The sequence below is a fragment of the Dermochelys coriacea genome, chromosome 2 (assembly GCF_009764565.3).
Source record: "Dermochelys coriacea isolate rDerCor1 chromosome 2, rDerCor1.pri.v4, whole genome shotgun sequence".
Classification (NCBI taxonomy): domain Eukaryota; kingdom Metazoa; phylum Chordata; order Testudines; family Dermochelyidae; genus Dermochelys; species Dermochelys coriacea.
In genome coordinates, this window is record NC_050069.1 from 1,543,578 (window position 1) to 1,556,143 (window position 12,566).

Consider the following 12,566-nt stretch of genomic DNA (forward strand, 5'->3'; position numbering starts at 1 on the left):
CCATTCGCTGCTGCCCCCTGCAAAGCCAGAGAGAGGGTTGGGTTGGAAGATGCTGGTGAGGGCACCGGGAAGTGGCAGGTGCCTGTTTACCACAGGGGAGGAGGGGGCGCGGGGAGCCAGGGATGGGGCAGAGCAGGACAGCACCTCTGTGCGTTGTGCCCAGGCTCCTACTGGCTGGCTGGAGATGACCTATGGCCGGAGCCCCCTTCCTGGCTCACGCTAGCTCCCTGCCACCCTCTTCCCCCCCAGCCCTATCAGCATAGGACCTGCCCGGGGAGCCCCTGGGCTCTGGTGTTGAAGCGGCAGCTTACATCACAATGTCTGCCAGGTGCCCTGCTCATGTCATCACCACCGGGCAGCCACCCGTCCCAGCAGTGGAGGCCAGAGGGGGGCGCATGGCCAGCTCCCAACCCACCTAAGCCGCTGAACGCCCTTTCCCCATGGCGTCACTGGCAGGCGCAGGCTCCTTGCCTCCGGGGGTGGCTGTGACCAGCTGCTACGAGCAGCTGAGAAGGGAGATCCAGGCACTGATCACGGAGAATGAGGAGCTCAGGAAGCTGGTGGACTTGATCAAAGAGAACCAGGAGCTGAAAAACGTCCTGCGGAACCAGGCACTGGGCAGCGATACACCGCTGTCCTCGCTCACCTCCACCAGGTCCACCGAGCAAGGGCAAAGTGGTATCCTCAGCCCAGGTCAGGAGGGCTCGGGGACGGTGCCATGGCGGGGGCTAGGCAGCTGGGGCTCTCCGGCATGGCCCCAGGAGCTGAGCTTGCTGGACAGTCCTGAGGAGACAGACCCCAGTGTGCTTTGAAGGGGGGCACCCAGGTCCTCTCTAGGGGCACTTGAGGCCCCACATGCTTCCTCACTAGCTGGGAGACCATTTTCTCCAGCGACCTGCTGGTAGTTGGGCCCTGAGCTGTGCACAGGGCATTCCTCCTTTGTACAGCCTGTACGCAGCCCTGTGCTGTGCCCTGGGGCAGCCCCCCGTTCTCTGGGCAGAGGGCATTCCTCCTCTATACGGCCCATATGCAGCCCTGCGCTGTGCTCTGGGGCAGCCCCTGTTCTCTGGGCAGCAGTGCTGTTCAGATATTATCCCTGCCCAGGGCGCTTGCCAGACCAACCAAGCCCAGACACCCCATCCCAGCACAGGCGCCAGGCCCTGCTAGGACGAACCCACAGCTGGTTAGATTGTTCCTGCAAAGCTCTGCCTCCAAAGGGTCGGCTTTGACTGAAGAGCGGCAGAGGGCTGCAGGTGCCTGGACGGGTGTGCCCAAACCCTGTGAAGGGGACCTGCTACGAAGAAAACACGGGGTACCCCCCTGCACCCCCACCCCCAGCACCCTTTTGCATCCCGCACACAGGAAGCCTGGGAGGGCAGGACACACTAGGAGGTGAGGTGGTGTCCAACAGGCAGGGACGGGTCCTGCTCGGAGGAGGGAGCCTGTCACCCACCCACTTGCAGGCTGAGGGGCAGGTGCACCTGGCCTGGCTCCAGGCCCCTGTGGGAACGAGCAGCCGTCATGGCAGCGTGTGCCAGGCTAGGCCATCGCGAGCCCAGGGGTGACAGGCATCAGCAGGAGACCCATCTCCACCCCAGCAGGCCCCGCATCCGGGTCCCCACTCTATCGCCAGAGCAACTCCCTGCTATGGGATGACACCATTGAGGAGGGGATGGTAGCCAGCAACCTGTTTGGCTCAGGCTCCAGATCGTCCTCCCGGGCCAGCAAGACGTCCCTGTCAAAGCACTCCAGCCAGATCACCGAGGGCCAGATGTCTGAGGCCAGGGCCCGAACCCCCGAGTCCTCCTACCGGAGTTCCACCGACTCCAGCAAAAAGTACATGCACACCCGGCTGCCCTCCAGCGTCAACTTCAAAGGTAACAGGGCTGTGCTTTGCGGGGGGAACATGTGTCTGTGGGGGTGATTGTGTGTATATGTTCATGTGGAGGGGTACATGTGCACGTAGGGTGTTTGTAGGGGGGTATCCGTGTGTATGAGGGGGTTTTCATGAGGGGTAAATCTGATGAGGTTCAACAAGGACAAGTGCGGAGTCCTGCACTTAGGACGGAAGAATCCCATGCACCGCTACAGACTAGGGACCGAATGGCTCGGCAGCAGTTCTGCAGAAAAGGACCGAGGGGTTACAGTGGACGAGAAGCTGGATATGAGTCAACAGTTGTTGACAAGAAGGCCAATGGCATTTTGGGATGTATAAGTAGGGGCATAGCCAGTAGATCAAGGGACATGATCGTTCCCCTCTATTTGGCATTGGTGAGGCCTCAAGTACTGGAGTACTGTGTCCAGTTTTGGGCCCCACACTACAAGAAGGATGTGGAAAAATTGGAAAATATCCAGTGGAGGGCAACAAAAATGATTTGGGGGCTGAAACACATGATTTATGAGGAGAGGCTGAGGGAACTTGGCTTGTTAAGTCTGCCGAAGAGAAGAGTGAGGGGGGATTTGCTAGCTGCTTTCAACTACCTGAAAGGAGGTTCCAAAGAGGATGGATCTAGACTGTTCTCAGTGGTAGCAGCTGAGAGAATGAGGAGCAATGGCCTCAAGTTGCAGTGGGGGAGGTTTAGGTTGGATATTAGGAAAAACTTTTTCTCTAGGAGGGTGGTGAAGCACTGGAATGCGTTACCCAGGGAGGTGGTGGAATCTCCTTCCTTTGAGGTTTTTAAGGTCAGGCTTGACAAAGCCCTGGCTGGGATGATTTAGTTGGGGTTGGTCCTGCTTTGAGCAGGGGGTTGGACTAGAACCTCCTGAGGTCCTTCCAACCCTGAAATTCTATGATTCTGTTTGTGTTTGTGGGGGTGTTTGTAGGGGGTACCTGTGTTAGTGGGGGTGTTAGTGAGGGTACATGTGTATGTGGGGATACATATGTTTGTGGGGGTATTTGTGAGGAGGTACATGTGTTTGTGGGGGTGTTTGTGTGGAGGGTACATGTGATTGTGGGTGGGACATGTGTTTGTGGGGGTGTTCGTGTGGGGGTATGTGTGTTTGTGGGGGTGTTCGTGTGGGGGATACATGTGTCTATGGGGCTGGTGCAGTTCCTTGGAGCCCCCCTCGCGCCGGACCCCACCCCCTAAGGGTCTGGCCACTGGGCGGCTCTTCAAGGCTCTGTCCAGTCAGTGCTGACTGCCCCCAGGGGGCCCAGGGGAGGAGGGGTCCGGGGGGTCCCACCCAACCCAGGACACAGAGCCCAACCTCAACCCACTCCAAGCCCAAGTGGGCTTCACTCTCCTGACAGTCACCCTGAACGGCCCTTCCTCTCACCCCATTCCTCCTCGCCCCATAGCTCTGAATACTCCACGAGTCTGCACGCTCAGTGAGCCCCCCCCCATGGCTCTGAATACCCCAACTGGGCCTGCAAACTCAATGATTACCACCCCCCCGCACCATGTCTCTGAATACCCCCCACAGGGACTACACTTTCAGTGACGCCCCAGAGCTCTGAATACCCCCCAGAGAGCCTGCACACTCAGTGACACCCCAACCCCCCGTGGCTCTAAATACCCCAACTGGGCCTGCACCCTCAGTGACCCTCCCCCCCATGGCTCTGAATACCCCAACTGGGCCTGCACACTCAGTGACACCCCCCCACACCATGTCTCTGAATACCCCAACTGGGCCTGCATACTCAGTGACACCCCCCCACACCATGTCTCTGAATACCTCCCACAGGGACTACACTTTCAGTGACTCCCCCATGGCTCTGAATACCCCACGAGTCTGCACCCTCAGTGACACCCCCCCCATGGCTAGGGTGCCAACTTTCTAAGTGCACAAAACCGAACACCCCTGTTCCGCCCTGCCCCTTCCCCGAGCCCTTGCCCCGCCCTTCTCCTAGGTCCCACCTCCCTCTCACTCCATCCCCCTCCCTCTGTTGTTCGCTCTCCCCCACCCTCGCTCACTCGCTCATTTTCACTGGGCTGGAGCAGGGGATTGGGGTGCAGGATTGGGTGAGGACTCCAGCTAGGGGTACAGGCTCCAGGGTAAGGCCAGAAATTAGGGGTTCAGGCTGTGGGAACGGGCTCCGGACAGGGGGTTGGGGTGCAGACTCTGGGGTGGGCCAAGGATGAGGGGTTTGGGGTGCAGGAAGGGCCTTCGGGCTGGGGGTGGAGCTGAGGGGTTCGGCGTGTTGAAGGGGTCTCCGGGCTGAGGCAGGGGGTTGGAGTGTGGGAAGGGGTGAGGGCTCTGGGCTGGGGCTGTAGTTTCCAGGGTGGGGCCAGAAATGAGGAGTTCAGGGTGTGGAAGGGGACTCAGGGCTGGTTCAATGGTTGGGAGAGGGTGTGGGGTGCAGGCTCCAGGATGGAGTTTGGGTGAGGGAAGGGGCTCCAGGTTGGGGCAGCGGGTTGGGGTATGGAGGGGGGTGTGGGCTCCGAGCAGCACTTGCCTCAGGGGGCTCCCTGGAAGTGGCGACATTCCTCAGCCCCTAGGTGGAGATGCGGCTGGGCACCTCTGCACGGTGTGCGGTACCTCGGCCTGCAGGTGCTGCCCCCGCAGCTCCCATTGGCTGCGATTCCCGGCCAATGGGAGCTGCGGAGCTGGCCCTTGGGGCGAGGGCAGCATGCAGAGCCCCGTGGACGCCCCTGTGCCTAGGAGCTGGACATGCCAGCCGCTTCCAGGAGCTGCGCAAAGCCAGGCAGAGAGCCTGCCTTAGTGCTGCTGCGCCACCGACCGGACTTTTAACGGCCCAGTCAGTGGTGCTGACCGGAACCGCCAGGTCCCTCTTCGACCAGACATTCTAGCCGAAAACTGGATACCTGGCAACCCTATGGATTTGAATACCCCACACTGGGCCTGCAGTCTCAGTGACCCCCCCCCCACCCTCCCCGTTCTGAATACCCCTCTCACCAGAGCTGTCTCTTGGCCAAGCAGCTGGATTTAGCTCCCACTCCTCTCCCCACATCCCCGGCCTGGTGCTGGCTCCCCAGCCCCCTTCTTGTGACTGGTGGCTGTTCTCTGAGCTGCCCTGGGTTTGCCAGTAGCTCTGGGGCACTGAGATGCCAGCTGTCAGAGGGAGGCCCCAGGTGTGGCTGGGCCCAGCACCTCCCAGCTCCAGGCCTCTTCTCTGTCATCCTGCTGGGGCTGTAGTGCAGGTGGGCTGCGCCAGGCCTTTTCAGTGCACCCATCCCACCTCAGCCCCCGAGCTGGTGCTGGTGGTGGGGAGCCGGTGCCAGGGCAGGGCCCTGAGGCAGGGCCTGGGGAGGCGTCCGTAGCAGCAGTGCCTGGGATGGAAGGACAAGCATGCCCAAGGCAGCCAAGTGCTGGGGTGGTTTGCTTTGGCGGCATGGCCCGCACTCCCCGTCAGGGCTGGGGCTGGCTTGGTGCTGTGGGGACATTCACCGTGGGCTCTTGGTCCCCTGCAGCTTCCACAGACAGCGTTCCCCACAACATCTCGCCATGGGACTCCAACCTCAGCGACACGGTCTTCACCGACAACATGCCCTTGCTCCCGCAGACTGCCTCCTCCCCAACCAGCAGGGCCGCCCCCGTCAGCTTCCATCTGCCCCCGACCCCACTGGACCCCCAGCACCCGCCGGACGTCAGGCCCAAGGAGATGACACGCAAGGTCTTCCGAGCCACTGATAGGCCCCAGACACAAGGGGCCACTTCCAAGCCCAGCCAGGTCAAAGGTAAGTGGCAGCTACTGTGTGGCCCACTGGAAACAAGCAGCATGGTAAGCCCCTGCGAGTCATGGTCACACCAAGAGCCCCAGGAGGGCATGGCACGGGCTGGGGAACCCCCGGGTGGCTCCATGGGAACCAGGCAGATGGGAATGAGGCGTCCTGGCTGGTATCTCTGCCTGTGTCTCAGGGCTCCGGCTGAGAACGGCCCCGGTGCCGTGTCTCAAAGCCGTGGCCGGAGCCCGGTGCTCTTCCAAGAGTATCCATATGGATGCCAGCCAATACTTTCCTGCGTCCCTGCCACCAGCTGGCCGGCCACCCCACAGGCTCCAGCAGGTCCCCCGCCAGTCCCCACTGCACCCAGATGCTTCACCTACCAACCCAGAGTCCTGGGACTGGTGCCTACAGATTGTGGTGCTGCCCACTGCAAGTGGAGATGGGGTCCGGGGACCACCAGACTACTAGTCCCATCATGCAATGCAGGCTGCCCACATGGCAAGGCTGCCCACTGTATGCTGGCACATTGTCACCTCTGGCTGCCGTTCAGTATTAAAGGGACACTACCAATTTGTAACCTGGGCTCTTTCAAAGTCACACCAGGGCCTGGTCCTGCACCATCCTGCTGGTTTTGGTGGCTTTTTGTCCATATGGTCCTTGCTAAACCTGCCCTTCCCCCATGACTGTGTGGTGGCAGTGGTGGCAGCCCAGCCCTTCCAAATGCAGGAGTCTGGAGACTCTTTGAAAAGTCCAGGGTCGGTTTCTTTGCCTTCTGGTGTCTGCACTGTGGGGCACCTTTTCCAGATTGTCTCTGCACCCACGAGGGCTGGAAAGTGACTTCAAAGAAAAGGGGCAGCTGGGATTCTCCCCTACCCCCGTGCCCAGAGCTGGGCCTTTCACCAAGTCTCCTGATAAACCCAGGAGATCTGGCTGCACACAGCAGCCCCCACATGGCCCAGGAAAGCCACAGCCGACACAGCAGGAACCACTCCCTCTGGCTGTGACTCTCCTTGAGTTTGACTGGCTTCACCTCAGGCCCAAGTGGCTAATGCACAAAGGGAACAAATGGAAAGAGTACTGTCTCTTTCCCCCGATCACCCAGCTCCGCACCTCCTGTGGGCGCCGGCTCACAGCCAGAGGCAGAACAACTTCAGACAGGCGCTGACTGGGGCATTGAGGGAGCCTCTTTCAGATGAGGGCAGTCAAAGAGCACTTGGCTGGCTTTAGCTGTCTTGTATGTACAGTTTTCTGTACTTTCCCTGACTATATCACACCACATATTAAACATTACTTTAAACATGATCATATGATCAAACCCGACTGACTAGAGTGATTAAAATAGCCTGGCTATGTTGCATTCATATGAAACCTTCTCCAGGATCTTTAACATATATGTATGCTATGTTTTGGTCGATTACAACTGGAATTCTCAGTTGATTCTACTCCACTTACCTCCAACTCTTACTTCACATGAGCTCAATTAAATTTTATTAGCTAGCCTAATATCTAATTTCTAACACTACACAAATAAACATGTAACACCACACATATATAGAGGCATCCTTCCATAAATAATTAACCCCTTAACCGGTTTCAACAATTACTTAAACAAGTCCCAAGAAACATCAGAGAGGTGGAGAGGTCTGCTCCCTCTCTCTTCCCTCAATGGCAAATGTGCTCTTAGCTGATCAAGAGGTTATTACCCATCGGGATCTATCGAGCAGCACCAGGGTCGTCCTTACCCATATGCAAAGTACGCAGCTGTGTAGGGCACCGGGAAATTTGGGGCAATTTCCTGGTGCCCTGTGCAGCTGCATGCTGCTCCAGCCCCTGCTCTGGCTCTTCCCCAGGGCCCCCACGCTTGCTCCTCCCCTGCCCCGCCCTAGCTTTGTCCCCACTTCCCTGAGCTCTGCAGCAGGGCGGGGCCTACAGTCACCGGCAGCGGGAAGTTCAGCGACCCGGCCCCAGCTTTACCACCGGTGAATGCTGCATAGGGCCCCAAAATAGCTAGGGACAGCCCTGAGCAGCATTGGGCAGGCTGACGATAGACGGATCTGGAGACTGAAATAAGATAGCTGGAACCATACAAATTCTGAGTTACTGCGGCCTCTTGGCGGCAATTAAACCATAAATCAATCAGCTCTCCCACCACCTCAAGGTGTGAATCTTTGGGCCCAATGCAACTGCCATTTTAAACTTCTGGTACCTTAATATTACCACAATTCAACTTACAAAGCCCCCTTAACACATGTACAAAGATTCTAAACCCCAATGACTAGTCAGTAATACTCAATGAGGATGCCCTCGGCTTGCAATGAGGGGTCCTTACACAGTTACAACAGCCATGGAGACCTTATGGTGGGAGGTGCCAAGTTAGTCTAATGGTCAAGACCTCGAGTGCTCCTTTGTGTGATGTGCATATTTGTGTTGATGTCTACTATTTCCCCCTGGAGGACGTATTCCTCCCTCTATTGCAGAATTAATCAGTTAAGAAAAGTAGAAATAGTGTCCTAGAGGCAAAGAAACAGAATGGAAACAGTTGAGGGAAAAGAGGAAGTCCCTGATGAGTTGCAGTGTTTCTGATCAGCATCAAATTCTGACTGAGAGATCAGCTGAATTTCAACTTAGACTTTTACTTAGAGTTTCCTCTCTTGGGTAGGGAGGTTGCCCTTGTGCGCCTCTCAGGGTCCCATCTCGGGTGCCAATCTGTAGCCTGATCTTTAGGTTATATATTAATTATATTGATTACTTAAGAATCCCCAGTTATTATTTTGAGAATTGAGAGGTTCTTGTCCCGAGATCAGGCCCAGTATTATTTACGTTATTATATATTCAGATAGTACAGTGCACAGTTGCAACACTCACACTATAGGAATTCTTTTATATTTACAAATATGGTATATTAATACATTTAGCACAGTCCCAAACACCCCAACTCAGTAAGGTAGATAGAGATACTACAGAATGTACATCTGCACATCCATATACTCAGACCATCTCCTGTAGAACAACCTGAAATGTTAGCCATCAGCTTCCTCATCACCATCACCTTCCCCATCTTCACCAGTGGCCATCCTTCTGGCACCTCAGTTCATTGCCATGACACTTCTGTGGTCAGAACTTCCCCTTAAACACTCTATTTTCAATTCCCCAGTAATTGGGATTTTCTGTTGAGCTGTTAATCTGTGCAAAGTTCATAGGCCTCAAGGTTTATGCTAACTTGCTGAAGCTAATGTCGTACAGAATACATGCCTGTAGGTTCCTTGTATTACTGCTGAATGTAATGCAAAGCAGTGAATATAACAAAGGCAAACTAGCTCACTGGGCTACAAACAGGTGACGGACACGCTGAAGGAGCATTAGAGATGCAGGAAGAGGACCAGGGGAGGACTGTGGCATGGGAGCCCAGGGAGGACCCAGTTTCCAGAAAAGCATGGTTGACCATTGAAGCCAGCTGACAAGTTGAGGGGGTTGGGGATGGAGCTCAGGTTCAGAGCGACTATGGTTTGTGATTTGTTTTGCAAAGGCCAAGGCCAGCAGCCCTGTACTGAAGTGGGCATTGCTGGGATAGGTTGACCCCTGTTAGGGCCAGTGCTTGGCTAAGCCTGTGTGTTTTGCATTCCCTCAGGTTGCCCTGAATGGCCTGCGGGGAGAATGGCTCAGCATCTCTCAGCATTTGGGAGAAAGGGGAAGTGGGCAAAGAGAATTGCTTCTGGTTCTGACAGGATAATATTAAAATTAAAAACCTGTAAAACATCTAATTCTGCTTCCTTGTAGTTCCATTAGGCTATGTCTAATGTACACGAACAAGGTAAAGCAAACGCTGGTTGCTTACTACCCCACCCCCCACAACCTGTAAGTGGGAGGTGGTAAGAGAAGAAGTGAGGGTTACACCCCTTAGGTGAAATATTAAGATTGTTTTGTTACTTGCATACTTGTATTAGCCAAACTGCACCCATAAAACGTATTGGGGTTTCCATTTGCAGTTGGTAATTAACATATTCCTAATACAACTAATGGAACGGGAATCCCGCTGTCCCTTTGCTGCTGAACTTGGCTCCTTTGAGCTGTCGTCCCGTGGGAATGCCGGTGTGGACATGCACACGCCAGCACGAGGGGCACATCTGCCCCCAGACTTGGGGCTCCAGCAGCAGTGAGGCAGTCACCCCGAATGGGTGTTACGGGAGCCATGGGGGTTACGGTGGATGCCAGGCGTGTCCCGCTGACAGACAAACTGTCCGGGCAGGTGAGAGGAAAGGATTTAACCCAGAGGGCTGGCCAGCTTGCAGCATCCATGGGGAAGTTAGTGCACAGCCACAGCTGGGGAGTGGTCAGTGTGCACACAGGGAGAGGGAGCCAGGGGGCATTGCCATAGAAACGTGGCTTGTTTGCACAGATTCGTGCCTGTCAGTGAGGGTCACCATCCAGCTGATTCCTATTGCTGGCACTCTGGGGCGGCCAGGGCCAGAGTGGACGACTCACTGACTGGCTTCCCTGGGGCCTTGCAGATCACAACCAGCTGACCTGGGAGCGCATCGTGGGAGAAATCGCCTTTCAGCTGGATCGCAGGATCCTCTCCAGCATCTTCCCCGAGCGGGTGCGGCTCTACGGCTTCACCGTCAACAACATCCCTGAGAAGATCATCCAGGTAGGAGAGCCGCTGAGGGGTGGGCAAGCCTGGCTCTGCGGCCACCGCGCCCCCTCTGTGGCTGGCACACTGCTAAAGCTGGCCTGTGGGCAGAGCTACGCCATGGGGTGGTTAAGGGCAGGGACAACAAGGTGCTTTCTGCTGGAGCTGAAGCCAACGCCCCCCCCCTTTTCTGAGCCCCAACTGCCAGGGGGAGGGGATCATTACCTACCCTGGGCCATTTCCAGTCTGCTGGCGAACACCAGCCTCGGTGGCTGGATCGTCTCATCAGTCCCAGAGCAGCCTGGCAGGGCAGGGTAAGCTCCCCACAGCACCCTGCCCTGAGGGGAGCCATCCAGCCCTTGCTCTGCAGGACAGGCAGCCTGGGGCAGCTTGGAGGTCCCAGAGAGGGGTACATTATGCACTCCCCAATGGATCGCGACGGGTGCGGCCAGGTGGATGCCTGGCCACTAGAAAAGGGGCTGAGAATCCACCAGCCTGTCTCATGCAGGGCCCCTTGGAGGGTCAGGGCTTTGGGTCACAGCAGAGTCAGTGGGGGTTCAACAGGGCCTAGAGGCAAAGTGCCCGGCCCCATGCCCAGTCCCCTGGGATAGAAAGCTTCACCCTGCCTCAGTCTGCGGGTGGGGAGAGGTGGGACTAGCAAGGACTGCCCCGTGCAGACAAGGGCTGCTTAGCTTCATGGGCATGAATGGCTGCACAAAGGGCCAGCGCCAGGGCATGACCCACACTGCTGACGGGGCCACACCTGGGCAGACAAAGCCGTGGGGAAGGTTCCCCGACCATCAGGCAGATCTGTCTGGCAGGGGGACAGATACTCTGGAGAGCGTCTCCTAGGGAAGGAGCAGGAAGCCACGGCCACTGTGTTCACAGCCAGAGCCGCCCTCCCTCAGGACGAGCCTGCCCAGGCCCTGGGCTACATGGATGCGACGGGTGCTGACAGGGCTCTTCCCACTGAAATGTGCACAGCCCTTCAAACTAGACCTTCCCATCCTCTGGACATGCTCCAGGGACACAGGCTCTGCTGCAGCGAGGCAGCCCCCCAGCCCTGCCAGCCCCAGCACCTGTCTCTTTGGCCGGGTAGCCCCCGGCCCAGCTAGCCCCTGAGCCCAGCCCACCCCACCCAGGCTCCTGGCTCCCGGCTCCCCTGCGGGGCAGCCCCTGGCCCTGCCAGCCCAGGCTCCTGGCTCCCCTGCGGGGCAGCTCCTGGCCCTGCCAGCCCCGGCTCCCGGCTCCCCAGGGGGTAGCCCCTGGCCCAGGCAACCCCCCAGCCCAGCTGACCAGGCTACCATCTCTGACAGCAGCCGGCACCCGCTGCTTCAGAGGAAGGTGCAGGAGCCCTGCAGTGTCAGTTGTGGGGTCAGCTGCCCCGGAGAAGTTCCTCTGAACCTGTCACAGGGGGCCTGGCTCCTACCCTAGGGGCTCGTGCCCGTCTGTATTCTGTATAGGGATTCTGGCCAGCAGACTCTCTACTCTGTCTCTCATCGCATTTCAGACTCCTGCTAAAGGCTTGGATGCCCTGACATGTAGTGGCAGTGAGTCCTGCAGGCTGACTGTGTTGGGCTGAATCCGGTCTCCTCTGTTCTGCCCCCCCCGAGATAAGTTAACTGGGGTTTCTGACCTCGGAGTGCCCGACCCCTCCCCTCAAACCGCTCCTGTTTTTCCAGGCTTCCACCAACACCATCTCCAACCAGGTGGATGAGCAGCAGTGCACAGCGATGACGCGGCGCTACCTGGAAATCATGAACCGCCTGAAGGCGGTGGGGTACGACGCCTGCATGCATCCCAGTTTCACCGAGTACATCGTGAACACCTATGGCATTCTGCGGGAGCGGCCAGAGCTGGCCGCCTCCGAGAGTGGCTCCTACAACAACGTGGACTTCCTGCGCAGGGTGGTGACGGAGACGGTGCCCGACCCCATCCGGAGCAATGCCCTCATACTGCTCGAGTGCCTTGCCCAGCTGGCCAAGGACGACGGCAAGCCCATGTTCATCTGGTGAGCCAAGGTTGGCCTGCCTGTGTGCCACAGTGAGCCCATTAAACATTCAGCAAAAGGCCTGACGCCCCAGAGCTTCATTTGAGACCAACACAGCATGAGAGCCAATGACCTTTATACCGCCGCTCTCCGACCATCGTCTCCTAGCCGTGCCCAAGACCAGCCCTCAGTGGCCGCAGGCTGGGCAGGGCCAGCCCCAACTACCATGTACTCCCAGCATGCCTTCCCAGAGGCACCCTCTACCCCAAGGGCACCGGCTAGTCTGAAAGACACAGCCACACATGACTCTTGCAGGTTG

At 57.5% G+C, this 12,566-nt stretch overlaps 1 protein-coding gene across 1 annotated transcript; it reads left to right on the forward strand.

The window, feature by feature from the left end:
* The first annotated feature begins 440 nt into the window (after positions 1 to 440).
* On the forward strand, positions 441 to 12,272 carry SPATC1 (spermatogenesis and centriole associated 1). Its single transcript, XM_043507041.1, has 6 exons — positions 441 to 713; positions 803 to 818; positions 1,602 to 1,877; positions 5,373 to 5,639; positions 10,136 to 10,275; positions 11,940 to 12,272. The coding sequence occupies exons 1-6, from the start codon at positions 441 to 443 to the stop codon at positions 12,270 to 12,272; spliced, it is 1,305 nt and encodes a 434-aa protein (XP_043362976.1).
* The last annotated feature ends 294 nt before the right edge of the window (positions 12,273 to 12,566 follow it).